Raw genomic sequence first — 17,091 nt, 5'->3', positions numbered from 1 at the left:
GTTTTTGAACCCTAATGCCCACATAAAAAAAGTTGGCCACACCTGGGGGATACCCTACTAGTATTATTTTGTTAAATAAACATGTTAGTAAGCTGCCCCTTAGGTTCTTGTCTTTCTACTCACAACTCAGTGCATCTCTCAACCCTCATCAGAGAAGCTTCCTGTTGCATCAGATAGTGACTACAACAGAAGCCAACCACGCAGTCACTACGCAGGAAGTGAGAGGCTGGAGTGCTCAGCTCTAAACAGGGAGTCTACATCACACCATCTCCTCTAGACTTAGGGGTCATGGTGGATGAGTGACCTTGATGATTGTGAAAGCCAGCGCAGTAAAACAGTATTTCCTGGACATGGCAGTGCAGTTACACATGTGATCTCAGTGGCTAGGACCAACAGAAATCTCAGCATGGAGGGAGAAGGGGCTAAAAGTCCTGCTCTCATCTGAGGCACCATTGGCATTGAAGGCTGCTGTGGGTGGGGGCAGGGCTTGAGAATCACTTTCTTCAGGGATGGCAGCCTTGAGAGGTTGCCTGTGCTTCAGTATATGGTCCCACACCCATGCACATACAGGTTGGGCTGAATATTAAACTGAGAGATAGCAAGAGGTGGTGAGGGAAAGCACATGAATTTAGAGGGGAGCAGTAGGGGGATGTGGTGGTCTGAATAAGAATGGATCCCATAGGCCAGTGGTGGTGGAGAATCCCAGCACTTGGGAGGCAGAGGCAGGTGGTTAGAGGCCATCCTGGTCCACAGAGTGAGTTCCAGGACAGTTAGGGCTGCACAGAAAGACCCTGTCTCAAGAAACAAACAAAACAAAACAAAGCAAAACAAAACAAAACAAAAAAGAAACAAAGAAATAAAGCAAGCAAGTAAGAAACAAAGAAAAGAAACAGAGAAAGAAGAATGACCCCCATAGACTCAAATATTTGAATGTTTGATTGTTTGGTCATTAGGGGTGGCACTATTAGGAGTTGTGACCTTGTTGGAGGAAGTGTGTCACAGGGGTAGGCTTTGGAGTTTCAGAAGCTCAAGCCAGACCCATTGTCACTCTCTCTTCCTGCTGCCTGCTGATCTAGGTGTAGAACTCTCAGCTCCTTCTCCAGCACCATGTCTATCTGTGTGCCACCATGTTTCCTATCATGATGATAAGGGACTGAACCTCTGAAACTTGCTGATACTGGAATTTACTGGCTAAGACTGGCCAACAAATTCCAGGAATCCTGCCCTGGCCTTTGGATTACAAACACCCAGGGCTGTGCCTGGCTTTCTACTTTAATTTTTAATTTTTAACTATGTGTTTGTGTCTGTATGTGGGTGTGTGCGCACATGAGTGTGAGTAAGTGCCTGGGGAGACCAAAGGAGATGCTCAATCCCCCTGGAGCTGGAGTTACAGGCAGCTGTGAGGCACCTGACATGGGAGCTGGCAACCCAACTTGGTTCCTATGGAAGAGCAGCATGTACTCTTAACCGCCAAGCTATATATGCAGCAGCTCATTTTTAATTAAATGCCTTATTTAATATTCATTCATGAATATATTGTGTTTTGATCCCATCTACCCCAGTTACTTCCCCTCCAGTTCATCTTCTATCCCTGTCTTAGTCAGGGTTTCTACTGCTGTGACAAAGCACCATAGCCACAACAACTCTTTTATAATGGGAAACATTTAACTGGGGCTGTGTGTGTGTGTGTGCCCACACGTGCCTGTCCTGTGCACACCCCTGCCACACATACAAACAAACAAAACTCACAACGTGGCAACTAAGTCAAACTCCTATGCATCTATAGGACCCTCTCCCTGAGGACTGAGCCGAGTGTGATTTGAAGACCAGGAGTGTGATCCAGATCCAGGGAAGGAACTGCACTCAAGAGCTTTCTCCAATCATTAGACCAATCTCTACTGAAGTGGGGACAAGAGCCAGGCTTCTCTTCTTGATTGAAGACTAGGCAGGCTAGGGAGAAATCTTTAAATATACCTCTAAAGCTAAGTGTGGTGGTACATGCCCGCAGTCCCAACACTGGGGAGCTGGAGGCCAGAGGACTTAAGAGTTCAAAGTCATCTGAAGTGGAAACTTAAGGGTTCTTTGGAAAGTTGGTTGGATAGTGTTTTGCTGGGGCAAACACATGAAGGAGTGTTTAGCTGAAGCAGACACAGGAGATAGGATGCTAAAGCAAGCATGTGAAAGGACCCAGGATGAGGGATTGTTTGCTAACAACACACATGCATTGGGCTGCCTTAAATTGCATGACTGAGCTGCATTTGTCGGGATGCCATAGAGAGAAATGCACCAAAAAACTTCTGGTGGTGTGCTGCAGTTTGTTGCGGCTTCCAAGGATTCAGGCTGACTGGATTCATGTGCTGGAGCAAGACCTGTGCTGAGGCAAGGCTTGTGGATGTTGAAGGGGATAAATAGGACTCCGTGGAGTGATGGAGGTTGAGCTTGGCTTGCTGGTACAGCTAGCTGTGCAACACTTGTGGGTCTCGCATCTCTACTAATCTTTGCTTCCCTGAGAGAGGCTTAGCTGAGAACTTCTCCTGGTGTCCCTCCGGGTCCTTCCTGCTGACTCTAGATGAACTCCGAGCTGAGTCCTGGCTGTCTCTACTAGGTCAGGTCACTGCTGCTGCTAACCTGACTCTTCTGAACTGGACTGCTGGTGTATCCGTGAAGTGTTTGTGAGTGGATCAAGCTGCTGCTGCTACAGACCTGTGAACTGAACTGCTGATTTCCAGACAACACAGATGGGAATTGCTCCAAAGAGCCCTTCTAAATAGGTCCACTTCCCCCCTGCTCCTCAGTATCCTTTCTTTTCCACTACCTCTGGTCTCTGGTGGGTAGTGGGCTACATGGGAGGTTAAAGCATTTGAGAACCATCATTAAAAATAGGATTTGAAAAAAATTAAAGTTATAGTCATTCTTAGTTATAGAACAAGACTGAAGCCAGCCTGAGCTACATGAGACCCCATCTCAAAAACAAACCAAAAAACAAACTACAACTACAAAACCCAGAACCAGCAAAAAACCAAAAAACAAAGTCAACCCCCAAACCAAAATACCACAACCAGGCCTGCAAGAAACAATTAGACAGCCGTCCTGAGCACACAGTCATAATCCCTTCCTGTTGTCACCTGGTGGCTTGGTGTGACTTTTCTTAGGTCCATAGCTTCTGCCTGCCTGACAGGTGAAGGGCTTGTGACATTTGCTAGGAACATGGTAGCGCGAGATAGGATAGCTGGAGAGCTGAGAGCTTCAGTTCTGGGCTAGAGTGCCTGCTTCTCAGGGAAGCGATGGTCAGATAATCTGACACAAGCGGGGGAGTTGCAGATTTGTTTGTGATGAGCCAGAAGTGAGATTTCCAGAAAAGTCACTGTGGGTCAGAACTAAGCAGCCTTGACCAACCATGCCCATTTGTCACTCAGGATGCTTGCAGAGTTCCCTCTCTGTCTTTCTCAGGTGCTGCCTGCTGAAACTCCATGTGGGGGTGGAGTAGCTTGCCCCCACTGCTCTTGCAGGAAGCCACCGTGGTGGTCAGGAGTCATTACTCAGTCATTACTGACAGCTGCCACTTCCATGGTGACCTTAGCTGGATTCATCCCACCCTATGTACAGGGTGGTTATAAGCACCTGCTGTGAGAGGGAACAGGGTGGTCACACTGAGGCTGGGAGTGTTTCTTTTCTCCTTGCTGTGACAATAGCAAACTTAAGAAAGGAAAGGTTTCTTCTGATTCAGTCTGTTCAGTCCACCACGGTGGGGAGGGTGTGGAGGCAGGAGCATGAGATGACTGGTCACATTGCATCTGCAGTCGGGAAGCACAGATGAGTATCTCTATGCTTATAGATGTGTCTATATTTATAGGTGTACATGGGTTATCAACTTTGACCCACTGACATACAGCTCACGGGCACGGTACCTACTCAGGCCTGCATGCAGCCCAGTGCCTGTACCTACTGCCTAAACGCCCATCCAGCTTCCGGTGCTTAGAGTTATCAAGCAGTGCTTGTGGCTTATCATGCTTGGGGTTTAACAGCACAATCACCGACAAAAACACACACTAGTGAAGAATATGGCCATGTGGGGCTCAGACACTAGTCTAAAAAGGCTACACAAGCCAGGCAGTGGTAGTGCATGCCTTTAATCCTGGTGCTTGGAAGGCAGAGGCAGGTGGATCTGAGTTCAAGGCCAGACTGGATATAGAGAAAGAAACGCTACTGTCTGAGCTGTCTGAGCTCTGTGGGGGATGGCACAGGACAGACACACTGACTTTGATCCATGAATGACTGCAAAGGCATTGGGTTGGGATTTCAGATACATCTTAGTGAAGTAAATGTCAAATGACTGATATACTTCTGGGACCAGCCCACTGCTGCTGCTCAGCTCCTGTCCTAGGACATCCCACCTCACCCTCAGCTTCCTCACCAGCAACTATCCAGGGAGTGCCCCCTCTGTCAGTGGTAGGCTTGGCCCTACCACAGAAGGCTTGGATGGGAGAGAGCAGACCACACAACACCTGGCCCTCTGAGTCTGTGTCAAGTACCTTCGGGCCTTGGGTCCAGGGTGGAAAGGGTGAGTACTCCCTTATGGAACTCGGAGGAAGGCTCAAGACAAAGCCCAAGATAACCATGCTTCTTGCAAGCACCCTGGCTCAGCAGCCCCCCTGTGGGATTGTCAGGCCACTTTCTGGCCATTAATCCGAGTCCTTCAGGAGCAGTTGCATTAGCCCAACCTAAGCCCCAGCTGGGCCCTGGAGGGCTGGAAGTGGGCCTGGGAAACAGCAGTGCAGGAGCCAGCTGGAGCTGGGGCTCCTGCGTGTCCGGGCTCCTGCGTGTCCAGTGCCCCTTGGTCTGGGCACTGCAGCATACCATCTGTACTCCTGTGGGGCTGTAGGACAGATACATGGATGATCACCATGTAAGACGGTCCTACTAATGCATCAAGACTCCCTCCTACTTGAGAGGCCAGGGGCAGGGATGGAGGCGCATCCCTTGGAGAATGGAAAACTCAATCCAGTACCAATTTGGATGGGGCTGGTTTAGTTCAGCAGAAGTCCTACTGAATCCTGATTGTGGCCAGAGTCAGCGTGGGTGTGGGTGTGGCAAGGTGGGTGTTGGGGGAGCTCTCTGAAGACAGACCAGGCACCGCCTACCCCTACCTCGCCAAACACAGACTGCCCCCCATGATGACTATGCAGCTTTCTTAATGGAACACAACCGCTGAACTTGGTACATTTCAAGCACTTTAGCCTTCCAGGACAGCAGACTGCTGATGGAAACCATCTTCGGAGGGCGGGCGCCATGTTAATGAGAGGCCAAATTTCATATGCTTGCAAACTTTCCCCCCTGCGGCCTGCTGCTCTGCACACCCCACCCCCCAACAGAAGATTGCATCAGAGGGAAAGAGAGATTTCCATAATTTATAGTACGGCATTTCACTGGGGACAAACACTAATCTGTACTTACCGATACATTTAAGAAAATGCATCCTCCCGCAAGCCTGCGCCATTTATGACTCTTGGCACAAACCGCAATGCTCAGTCTTCAATTAAGGGACACCTTAGGGTTCATTATCACACAATTGCTCCCTGTGAACCATGCCAAATGCTGTTTTGGCACTGAGCTTGGAAGATGAATTAGAAGGAAGTCTTCCCTGTAATGCCCTCTCCAACTTGCATTACCGCCATCAGTGCTGCTGCCCTTGTGGCTGGCCCTCCCTCTCCCCAGTGGCTTTCACTATTCAATTTCTCAATGTCAAACTCGATTCTCTAGAGGTGTAGTTAAAGATGCCACATCTCCTTTTTGTCTTCCGGCTCTCAACAGGCCTCAGTGTGGCCCAGATGGGACATTCTCCACCCCATTTTGGGCTAAAGGATCCACAGATGTGTCTCTCACTAAGAGTGTGTGGTGGAGGCAAGGCACCCCCCCCCACACACACACCATAAAGAGGGTTCTGAGCAAAGACTAATGGGCCTGCCATGCCCGTGTGTGTGTGTGTGTGTGTGTGTGTGTGTGTGCGCGCACACGCGCACACACACAGACACAGACACATACACTAATGGGTCTACTGTTTCTCTCTCTATATATATACACACACCACAAAGAGGGTTCTTGATCAAGGACTGGTGTCTACACTGGGACAATTCCATAGTATGTAAGTACAAGGTGAAGGCTGAGCCAGGCAGATGCCCTGGTAAGAAACTAAATTTCAAACCAGTTGCTTTTAAACTGAGACAGGAAACAGCCAGCAAGGCTGCCTTTACCCTCTGGGTCCTGTGGCAGGCCCGAAGTAGGTGGGGGTATTCTTTGTTTCACTGGCAGCTGTCCGAGAGTCCTTCCTGAGCATGCTGGGAAGATCCACTACCTGGGAAGAGCCACAGGTGAGTGGGCCTTGAGGATGCAGCAGCCAGGGAGACAGCCTAGGAGCACACACAGGGCAGGGTTGATGTGTTTTTAGGTGGGAGCATGTCACCTAAGGGTGTGGGTGTGGGGAGGGTCGCAGCTCAGTGGGGTGCTGACCCACTGGCTTCCCTGGCTGACTACACCTCTCTCAGGCTGGAGTAGGATTGTTCTCACTCAGATGCTGTCACAGGGAAGGCTCTGTCATTAGTGTGGCCCTTAAGTCAAAGGATCAAGTGTAAAGCTGCCAAATAAAACCAGCTTTACTTCAGAAGTCCCCAGAGGCTGTGTATCAAAGAGTTGGGCTGATGCCGGGCATCATCACGTAGGCAGGGCAAGAGACAGGGGCCAGCAAACAAAAACAGACGAAGAACACTTTGCCCACAAGATAGCTTGTGGAAATTTTATTATATAGAGTGTAAAATGAATTGTCAGTCAAATAAAAAGAACACCTTTAAAAAACAACATGCATAACATTTCCAATGCCTTTTTAATAGTTAGACATTTCAAGCATCATAAGGAAAACAAGAACCGCAAACTGTAACGAGCGCGTTTCAAACGGAATGTTCCTCAGGTCAATTCAAAATGCAAGAAAAAATAGCTTCAATTCCGTTTTGTCTTTAAAAATACATGTTATCTGTACAAGATACACTACAGTAAACATTGGAAATCATATTATCCCTTTTATTAAATCAAAATTATTTAACTCATACTGTTGTTAATACTAGATTTATTTATTTATCTAGTTAATTTGACAAATATTAAGAAAATATTTAAGGAAAAAAGCAAAAAACACCCTGGAATTAAAAAATAGTTACTACATTTTTTATATGGTTTAATGTCCACAGTGTTTGTTAAAAGTTATATTGAATTTCTTTTTAATATTAAAAATAACAGTATTTATATTTCTGAGAATAGAGAAAGGCTTTTTGTTTTTAAAACCAGCTTGGAGGTCTTAGACACACAACTGCCCTGGATAATGGAGACGAGCAGCTTACACAAAGGTAGACCACGCCTCTGCATCACCATCAAAACGTTAGAAATGACACAACCCACAAATGACCCTCCCGAAACACAAGGACCCGTCTCAGTTCAAAATTCACATCATTAATTACAATACATAATAGTTCAGTTTTTTAAAAAATTCAATAAAACCAGACAGCCAAGATACAAGAAATTAGAGGTGAAAACACACTTAATGAATTTACACTTACGAATATTTAAATACTGCTTAAAAGTTTTTTTAAAGATTTTGTTACATTACCACCTAAGACTTCCAAGCCATTTTTTCTGTTGTAACAGAAAATAAAACAAAGGAAAAAAAAAAAAAAAAAAAAAGACAAAACAAAGAAGAAAAAAAAAGAAAAAACCCAACAACAACAACAACAACAAACCCACCCAAAACTGTAAATAAAAAGACACAAGACAAACCCATCATTTGATGAAATGTCAGGCTCTGAGGAGAGTTCAGGCACCTGAGCTTGCAGGTTTTGCTCCAAAAGAGCTCCAGAGCTTACACATTTACAAAGAAATCATGACACAAAAATTACCAACAATGTTTAGTAACTAATTTTCCCAATTTTTAGAAAATTTGTTAATCTAAATATAGTGTTTCACAGAACAAAACAAAGGTCTTCATCGAAAGGTTTGCAAATCTAAAAATCTCTGTAACAAACAGGTTTCTCTCACACTGATTTCGGGGAAGAGCCGCGGCAGATGCCCATCTACTGCTCCTGTGGGGGGAGGGAGAGGGTCAGCCCAAGACCAGCACCTCACACCACCAGATACTGAATGCTAAGCACCTCAGATTCTAGAGTCAATATGTGGGGGCTAGGGGGTGCAAGAGAAGGCTTCTCCTGGGTCACCAGGCCTAACACCAGCTTCCTTCAAGGCAAAAGGTGCCCCATGGGAGCCTTGCCCCCTAAGGTCCAAGGAGAGCTCCTTCTTGGCTGAGGACTAGATAAAGCCCTCCAAGTTTCTACACATAAAGAGGCCAAGCTGGCCCTCCACTTGCTTGGCCCCAAAGGTGCTGGGCAGGTAAAGGCCCAGCTTGGCCACTTTCTGCAAGAAACAAGTGGTCCTTGTTCACTGCAGATCCAGGGCACTTACTTATACTTAGGGTTACTAGGCCCAGAGCTAGAAAGAGCAATATCTGATCAAACTCAAGGTTTGGGAGTAGAGAGAGGGACAGAGGAGACCCCACAGGTCACCGTGCTCACCCCGGGACTAGGCAAGCACTAAGGCTGGGTGGCATCATGGCGCTGGGGACTGGCTACAGACCTGGCTGTGGGCCTGAGCCTGCCCTAAAGTCTGCCCATAGAAGGCGGCCTGCTGCCTGTAGTACTCAGCCCAGGCCATTGTGTAGTCTGGGGGGGAGCTGGCCTGTGGAGCAGCACTGGTGGTATGACCTGGAGGACAAAGAACAGATAAGAGTTAAGGAAGGGGAGGGTGTGGGAGGCCCGTTCTCTCAGGCCTTACCAGCCTCTGCCAAAGCCCACCTAGAGGCTCCAGTTCTACAGGACTACACTGCCCTGACTGCCTGCACCAACTCTGGGTGCCAAAGAATAAGCCAGTGCTGGGAGACAGTGCAGTGCAGCCTTCAGGTGGGGCAGGGGTGAGGTAGGGCTGGTGTTTTTTTTTTTTTTGTTGTTGTTTTTTGAGACAGGGTTTCTCTGTGTAGCTCTGGCTGTCCTGGAACTCACTTTGTAGACCAGGCTGGCCTTGAACTCAGAAATCCGCCCGCCTCTGCCTCCCAAGTGCTGGGATTAAAGGCGTGCGACACCACTGCCCAGCCAGGGCTGGTGTTAAATAGGCCCCAAGCCCCACTGATGAGAGCACCCCACACCTGCCCATCAGTTACCAGTGCAGCTAGTGGCCCAGAGATGATTTTGACCCCAAGGCCAAGCAGCTTTAACCTGGGCCTTCCAATCTGCAAATGATGGTTCTAGTTGTAAGATGTTGTCAGGGAACCCTACAGTAGACCCAGAAATGATTTCGACTGCAACATGCCCAGGCCTTTTGCTAAGGACCATCACTCTGGGGACATTTTTATGTTGGCATGAAAATCAGTCTTAAGCCTGACCTGGTTCCTGGTAGTATAAGGAGAAATGAACTTAAAAGGAAAGACAGGTACCAGCACCCAGTGAAGTGGTAGCCCCAATCTCTGCACTGTGACCTCTTGCCTGCCCTGACATGGCCCCAAAGACTGAGGACAATACATGCAGCAGGCACTGGCCACATCTGGCTTCCTCTGACAGGGCATAGGGAGAGACAAGGTGGGCACTTAGACACAGCCCCAGAGAGGGTGCAGGTGACCCTGAACAGCGCATGATGGCTGCACTCACTCTGCTTTTTGTAATAGTCCTCCCAGGCCTTGCTGTAGTCGGGCTGGCTGTTCTGTGGCTGGCTCTGCTGGCCTGTGCAGAAAACAGACAGCAGTCAGGCCTTGCTCACCAACTCCCACCATGGCTCACTTTAGCTCCAGCGAAGCTGGCTTCAACCAGGATCTTTAGGAGGCAGGGTTGGAAGCTGAAGCCTTCTCAAACTTTGAACCTAGTTCCTCATGGACACCTTATGGGGCCCCACAAGCTCCACCACTATCCCTTTGGACAAGATAGGTTAGGAGTGGGGATTCCCTGTGTAGGACATGACATGAAGGCACAGGTCTGGGGTTTGAAGCCAGACAGACCCTGTGCACATGTGGTGATAGTGCAATGATAGTGACAGAAGTAGCAAGCCCACCTGGGACCTTGCCTGGCCTGACCTTTCTGTGTGGGAAGAACAAAGCCTAGGTGCCTCCTTTGCCACTGCTGGCAGGGGAGACAGGAGTGAGGAGACACTCAGTATTAAGGAAAGGCAGCATTAGGCTGGGCAGAGGTCAGGGGCAAGTACTAGCTCACCAAAGCCCCTCACCACTTATCAGAGTGGATGTAAGGCAGCCAGAGGAATATGAAGAATGTGCCAGTCCACACAGCTCAGCAAAGTGCCTGTTATTTTTGCCATGCTAATTAATTAACTGAAGACCAATGGAGGGGAAGGGGACAGCTGCTGAACTGCAGAGAGGAACAGCTTCTATTCTCTTCCCTGCGATGTAGGGTCTGCATAGGACTGTCTGTACAAGTCCTGACCTGGACAGAAGCAGTGCACAGCCACACAGCTAGAAGCAGCTAGTCTGTCTTGCTTCTTCCTGTTTACCACTCACACCAAAGCCAACCAACTGGCCTTCAATTGGAACCCGACTACAAGTGCTCCTTTTGGAGAAGTGGGGAGGAGCTTTCTTCCCACAGGTACATCTGGGAACCGGGGGGCAAATGGGATCACACTCCTGTCATCCTCTTGCCTTGGGGATATACAGATCAGAGCAGTATCCACTTCAAGAACACTACTTCCAGGAGGCAAGGAGACAGCAGAGTGCTTGGGAACCCAGTGCTACCAGCTCAGCAGAGCAAGCCTGGTGTGTGTGATGGAGGGTGGAGCCCAGCACCAGCAGGTGCTCACTGGGAAGCACCCTCAGAGCCTGACACGGGAGTCATCAGGTTTGAGGGAGGGAAGGGAACAAAATAGCTGAGGTTACAGAGCTCATTAAACACTTGAGCTGCTGTTTGAGAAAGGCAAAGCAGATGGATATGAACTGAAAAGATTATATAACCCCACCCCCCACCCCCTTAAGTGGCTCAGCAGAGACAGTTCTGTTTCTGAGAAGCCTAGTTGACAGAAAATGCCCCTTTCTAGGTTAGGTCACTGGTGAGAAGTTGCCTTGACACAAGAAGACTAAGTGAGAGTCCTCAGCAGGCAGGAGGCTGCTTAGGAAGGCAGAGTACAAGAAGCTCTTGGCTGGAGCTTAGCCTTAGAAACGGAGACCGGAGGGAGAGAGCCTTGTCAAACCACATCAACTGTCATTTCTAACCCTACTCCCGGTTCTGAGGAGGTCAGGTGAGCCACAAAAAGCAGCTTCCACATTCTGTGTGTTCCCACAGCCTGGGTCTGCTAGGCCCCATCTCTGGGGAGGAGCGTTGCTATACCAGGAGTAGAACTGAGCAACTCACCCCACCCCACCAGGTGCCTGGCTCTGTGAGCATCAGTCTGGCTACCCTGGTGTGCATCCTCACCCTCTTGAGTCACTTACTTGGGACTTGTTGTGTAGGCTGCTGCCAAGCCTGGTAAGTGCTGCCCCAGCCTTGAGTCAGAAAAGCTGGAGGGCCACTGTGGGTGACAGAAGAAATCTTTTGTGATAGCACGGGACAGAGCCCTACCCCTACCCCCACTTTTCAAGCCTCCTCCTCTTTACTGTTCTGCCTCCCTCACCCTCCTACTGGCAGAGGAACAGTTAACACCTACCTCACAGGGGTGCTGTGGGGGTTCCCGTTAACTTTAGCAGCGATGTTGGGGAAGCCCCTGGGAGGAAAGGTGCTGTAGGGAAGGGAGGAGAACGGTTGATCTGAAGGAAGGGCTGCCCCCTCAACCCACTCCCCTTTACCCAGGCATTGTGCTCCCTTGGGAAGTGGTATGACTGGAAACCCCCGAGCTTTGGGCTTTACCCTGAGTGGTCAGTGATCTACAGGACAGGACAGGACAGGACAGGACAGAGAGAGGAAAACACAGTGCGGTCCCCATCCAGGACTTGAATTAGTACTCCAGAGGAGATGGACTAAGAAGGTTAGCTGGGTAATGAGCCTTCTGAGCCTGAATGGAAGCAGAAGACTCACTTTTGATGTGGTGCAGCTGGTGGCTGGCTGAAGGGGCTCTGTCCGAAGGCTGCAGGGGCTCCGAGGCTGGCACCCTGTGTGGGCACAGAGAAGCTCTCACCCGTGTCACCGAGTCACTTTGCCCTCTGCCCAGCCCCACCCAGGGAAGCCACTATGGGAGGCAAGTCAAGTGAAGGAGACAGCTCTGCACTCACACTAGCTTCCTTCCCCAGCAGACAATGTCTGCAGTGGTGGCTCTGCCCCTCAAATGACCAAGACCACCACACAGCCAGTCCTGGTACCACCACGATTGCCCTTGCATGTCACCCTGGGGGAGGACCAACCTGCTTGACTCTCCCGTCAATTTAGGCTGGCCCAGGGCTCTTTCTGCCATTCTACGTCCCCATTGAGGTGAGCAGTGGCCCTCTGTCCTCCATCAACACTCCCTTTCTTTATCTGCTTTGAGGTGCCTGAAACTAAAGCCAGAGTCAATGAAAGCTGCCTGCAGGGCTGGTGGCCAGGGTGAGGCCTGAGGGAGCCTGGGGCAGTGCCGGGGGAAGGCTGCTTTCCCGCAGCTCATCTATGCCTGCAGGGACGTGGCCAGAGGTCTGACTGCTGAAGCCCTGGCAAGCCATGCCAGAGGCTTCTCTCATTGCATCTGGGGCCTGGCACTCCCTGAGCCTTGGACTTTCCTTTGGAGAGGAGGAGAGGCTGCCCCCACATGATGCAAGGATGGAAAGGCACAGGAAGCACAAGGTTCTGGGGGAAAAGCAGGTACCTTGGACATCCAAAAGCAAATCCAGCTAGTATAAGCCAGGTGGGGAAAGGCCCGTGTACGTACGCCAACTTTCTCATCTATGAGATGCCTGGCCACCTCGATCTGCTGAGGAGCACCCCTGATGGTAAATATCCGCAGGTTAGGGTCAGTGTTAGGAGGGGGGTTCCGCTGAAGCTCCACGTGGGCACCTGATTGCTGGTTGATGCTTTTGATGTTCTCGCCCCCTGCAGGCAGGAGATATGGTTGATTAGATCAGAGGTGACCCAGAGTCTGTGACCTATGTTTAGGGGAAGCTGAAATGCACAGGCTAACTCTTGACCACAAATAGCCTGCTTACTGCACAGGGGCCATGACAAAACCCAGGGCTTCTTGCAGGCAACACTAGCCACCTGGAGCCAAGCTGATTGGAGCTGGACTGAAGCCTCTGTGGCCATGGAGCCCCATAGGAGGGTCTGGGTCCAACTACTACAGACCACTGAACTCATTTCTGCCTGCCTTGAAGTCCACCCAGGAAAGGCTGATCCTCCTCAGTTTAAGAATGGAGACCTGAGGGCCCTACCATACACAATGGGGGCCGTCAGCCTGGGTAGGGGCCCGCCCTCCCTCCACAGGTCAAATGGGCGGCTACAGTGTCAACAATGCCTGAAGCCCACTCTGGCCTTCAATATCACACCCTGTTCCCTCTCAGGTCCCTGGGCCTTGGTGGGGGGATGGGTGCAGACAGAAGCAGTACAGAGGGGGAGGAGACGGGGCATATGGCCTAGATGGAGCTGGTGATGGAAATTTAGTTGTTCTCTCTGAAAACCGGCAAGTCTCAGTCTCTTAATGAAACATGTATAACAAAAAGTCCACCAGCCAGTGAACAATGACCCATTCTTCTGAAATTTCACAGAAATTCCATCAACTATTTGGGAGTAGAATACTACCAGAATACAAGGAAAACCTAAGCACACGTTTCACAAAACTGCAGATAATGTGTTGGAAGGTCTGGTAAGGGGAGCAGGGAGTCCCACGAGCCTCAAAGCACATGTTAGTGTTTGGCTGCTCCTGCTCATTTCCAATCAAACCCAGTTTGAAATGAGAGGTGTCACACGCTGTACATCCCAAAGCTCTCCTTTACTACGCAAACTACCAAGCAAGTGAGGCAGCTGAGGAGGAGAAAGAGCAGGGCCAGGCTTTGACTTTATTTCATCTCAAAAGGGTCAAGAAACAAAAATGGAGATTAATCCCAGTGACCATTCCCGAGGGCAGGGCTGTTCAGCTGATAGCTAAGTGTTTTCTGTATGCCCAGTGTATCTAGCTCCTGGGTCCTCTTCTCATAAGCCACAGCCTTTACATTAACTCTGCCCCATGAAGAGTAAGCTGCTTTGTTCCCAATCAAGATTTGGAGACGCAATGAGGAATAAAAAAGTAGAGATCATGTCCACAGGCACTTACACGTGTCTAGTCTCAGCAGTTCCCACTAGCAGGGAAAAGTAAATACATCTGAGACTGAGGATTGGCAGCCCCATCTAAGCCAGGCCAACAGCCCAAGATGCTCTGCGGGGAGACCTCAGGAGCATGTTAATGGGATACAGAGCACTGTAAAACTGCACACGGCCAGAAGGAGTTAATTTAAGTTCATCTTCCTTCAAAATGAGGTCATTAGTTTGGCACATGGTGGCTGTCTTGGACTCATTCAGCAGCCTGCTCCATTCTTCCACCTGATGGGGGGCAGAAGTGACCCACCAGCGGCTGGCTGGATGTGAAATCGTAAAGCAATTAATCAAAGCTGCTAAAAGGCCTGGCTGACAAGAGCAGGGCTGGCCAGACTATCTGTCAATGTTGCTGTGTTTATCATGGAAATCCAGCAGGGGCCCGGGAGGCTGTCCAAGGGCAGGAGTTGGGAGAGTTCTGCATGGCTGCCTGGGCATTTCGCGCACTCTCTCGCGCACACTCCCTCCCCCCTCAACATGTTTTTCCCAAGAAAAAGAAACAGCCCACTTGAGAGATCCTCTCCATGATCACCTTAGCTTACTGAACACTTTGCTCTGTTATCCCTGTCCTCTAGGACCTACTTGGGTGGTTCTGTGAGGATGGACAATGACAACACACACATATGTACACACACGCACACGCATGCACACAGGTTGGGTGCTTCTGCCAGGTTTTCTGAGACACAGGCAAATTACTAACAAGATGGTTTTCAAAAGGCTAAGCCACCTAGATGTGATCCCTGCCTATAGGTATCAGGTGAATTTAATCTCCCGGTACTGCCCAGGAGATTAGCTGGGTGGAGTATGGGGATGCCTACCATTCTAAAGCAGCTACTAGGAAAAGAGGTGCTACATTGGTCACCATGCTGCAATCCTAGAACCCCGAGCAGTGGTTCTCAACCTGTGGGTCAGGACTTCCACAGAGGTCACATATCAAATCTCCTGTATACCAGCTATTAACATTGTAAGTCATAACAGTAGCAAAATTACAATTATGAAGTAGCAATGAAATAATGTTATGGTTGGGGTCATGAGAACAGGAGGATCTGTTGTATGAAAGGAAATGCAGTGCTAGGGTTAGAACCACTGACCTAGAGGCTGAAGCGAGAGGGTCACAAGGTAGAGGCAGTCTAAATAACTGGTCTCAAACTAAAACCAAAACCCTTCACTATTCCTATCATTCAATCGTCTGAAATACATGGACACAAGGGAGTAAGATCTTAAAGGAGGACAGACACTCCCCCAAGTTGGGGTAACTACAAGTCCTGAGGGTTGGTGCTGGAACACCTACTCCAGCTCCCAAGGACACATAGGCAGGCCTGAGATCTACTGGTGGAAACAGCCCAAGACACATTCCCTGTTCCCTGTAAGAAGAAATGGAGGGTGGGGAAAGACATGACTCTGGGGAAAAGACATCTTCCTACGCTGTCAAATAAACACTGAAGGAAAACACTAAAGCCATTGTCAAGCAGAAGTCCTACTGGCAGTAAAGTCCAGCTCCGTGCTCCTAGGGAGGCCAGCCAAGACAAGGTGGTCCCATGGCCTACTCTGCCCACTCCCTCCTGGCTGTCAGGAAGGCAGGCACTGTGCAGGCAGGAATGAGGCTTTTCACCTAATGTTCCAAACTGCCCACAAATGGTTAGGAGCTAACAGCAATCTCTATTTCCCTCCACAGGCTGTATGCATTGCTCAAAGGCTCCCAGGCTGTCCACAAAGATTCAATGCCCAAATCCAGTAAGGGAAAGGATGTCTCGTGTCAGAAAGCACTCTGTAGCAGGCATGAGCATGAGTGTTGGTGACTTACCCAGGACTAAGTTCATCTCAGTCCACAGCAAGCACCACAAGGCTCACACCTTCCCAGCCTCTCTCTCTCTAACAGCCTAGGTGGTGAGTCTAATTTCCTGTCCACAATTCAAACGTGCTTTACCTCCATTATGACAAGCCAAGACAGGGACTCCAGACATGCCTTGAATATAGGCCTGAAGGATGGCTTTTCCTCCCCTGAGCAGCTGTAGGGGACAGAAAAGCTGCCTTTTACCTTTGCCTATCACAAGGCCACATTTATCAGCTGGCACTGTGTATGTAATTTCCTGGACGCCACCAGAAGTGCCCACACTCCAGTCGCTACGGCCTCGGCCTCTTCCTCTTGCTACCGCAAGGCCTCCAAGGATCTCTCTCTCCTGGTAAGGGAGAAGGGTGACAGTGAGGACTTCAGCCATCAGCACACTCATATTTCCTGGTGAGGAGGTAAAATAATGACAGGATACACCCAGCACTACACATCCGACCCTCAACATTTCAGACTCGGAAGCTCACATTCAGAATATAATCAGCAACACTTTGTTATAAAAATACACATATGAGCATCCACACAGCATCTACATACCTGCCTATAACAGGAAGCTAAAAACTCTGGGCTGAAGTCTGGGATCTTCTGAATTTTCATTACAGGGCCCTCAAGATTAGGCTTTACTTGAAGCTGAGGCTAACTCTTGTTGGTCTGTTGGAGCAGATAATGGATGCTCAAGAGCTACCAGCATCTGAAAGTGGCAGGATGGACAGTGTGTAACCTAACTCCTCCACAAGGCTATGCACTACAGAGGACCATCCAGTCACCACATTGTAAACAACATCTTGCTCTCAGGCCAGCAGAAAGGATAACAGGATTTTAAAAAAAAGTTCTTGGGCTGGTGAGATGGCTCAGAGGGTTAAGACTGCTGTCCTGATTTTGATCCCCTCAGGGATCACTCACCTGGTGGAAAGAGAG

At 49.4% G+C, this 17,091-nt stretch overlaps 1 protein-coding gene across 7 annotated transcripts in view; it reads right to left on the bottom strand.

Moving 5' to 3' along the window:
• Positions 1-6,760: 6,760 nt before the first annotated feature.
• The window catches only part of Fubp3 (far upstream element binding protein 3), a 47,965-nt gene continuing 37,634 nt past the window's right edge, over positions 6,761-17,091 (bottom strand). For 2 of the 7 annotated variants that reach the window (XM_031369749.1, XM_031369750.1), the window contains exons 12-19: positions 16,363-16,504; positions 12,913-13,073; positions 12,093-12,166; positions 11,725-11,796; positions 11,513-11,589; positions 9,732-9,803; positions 8,668-8,795; positions 6,761-8,120 (exon numbers count right to left, since the gene is read on the bottom strand). In XM_031369749.1, coding sequence (XP_031225609.1) covers positions 8,112-8,120; positions 8,668-8,795; positions 9,732-9,803; positions 11,513-11,589; positions 11,725-11,796; positions 12,093-12,166; positions 12,913-13,073; positions 16,363-16,504 — 735 coding nt within the window. In that variant the 3' untranslated portion in view covers positions 6,761-8,111. Of the gene's footprint in view, positions 8,796-9,731; positions 9,804-11,512; positions 11,590-11,724; positions 11,797-12,092; positions 12,167-12,912; positions 13,074-16,362; positions 16,505-17,091 lie in introns of all 7 variants that reach the window. The other 5 variants (XM_031369745.1, XM_031369748.1, XM_031369747.1 and 2 more) reach the window with 4 other exon arrangements.

This window comes from Mastomys coucha, unplaced genomic scaffold, assembly GCF_008632895.1.
Source record: "Mastomys coucha isolate ucsf_1 unplaced genomic scaffold, UCSF_Mcou_1 pScaffold15, whole genome shotgun sequence".
In the NCBI taxonomy this organism is placed as follows: Eukaryota; Metazoa; Chordata; class Mammalia; order Rodentia; family Muridae; genus Mastomys; species Mastomys coucha.
This window is presented reverse-complemented; position numbering and strand designations above follow the sequence as displayed.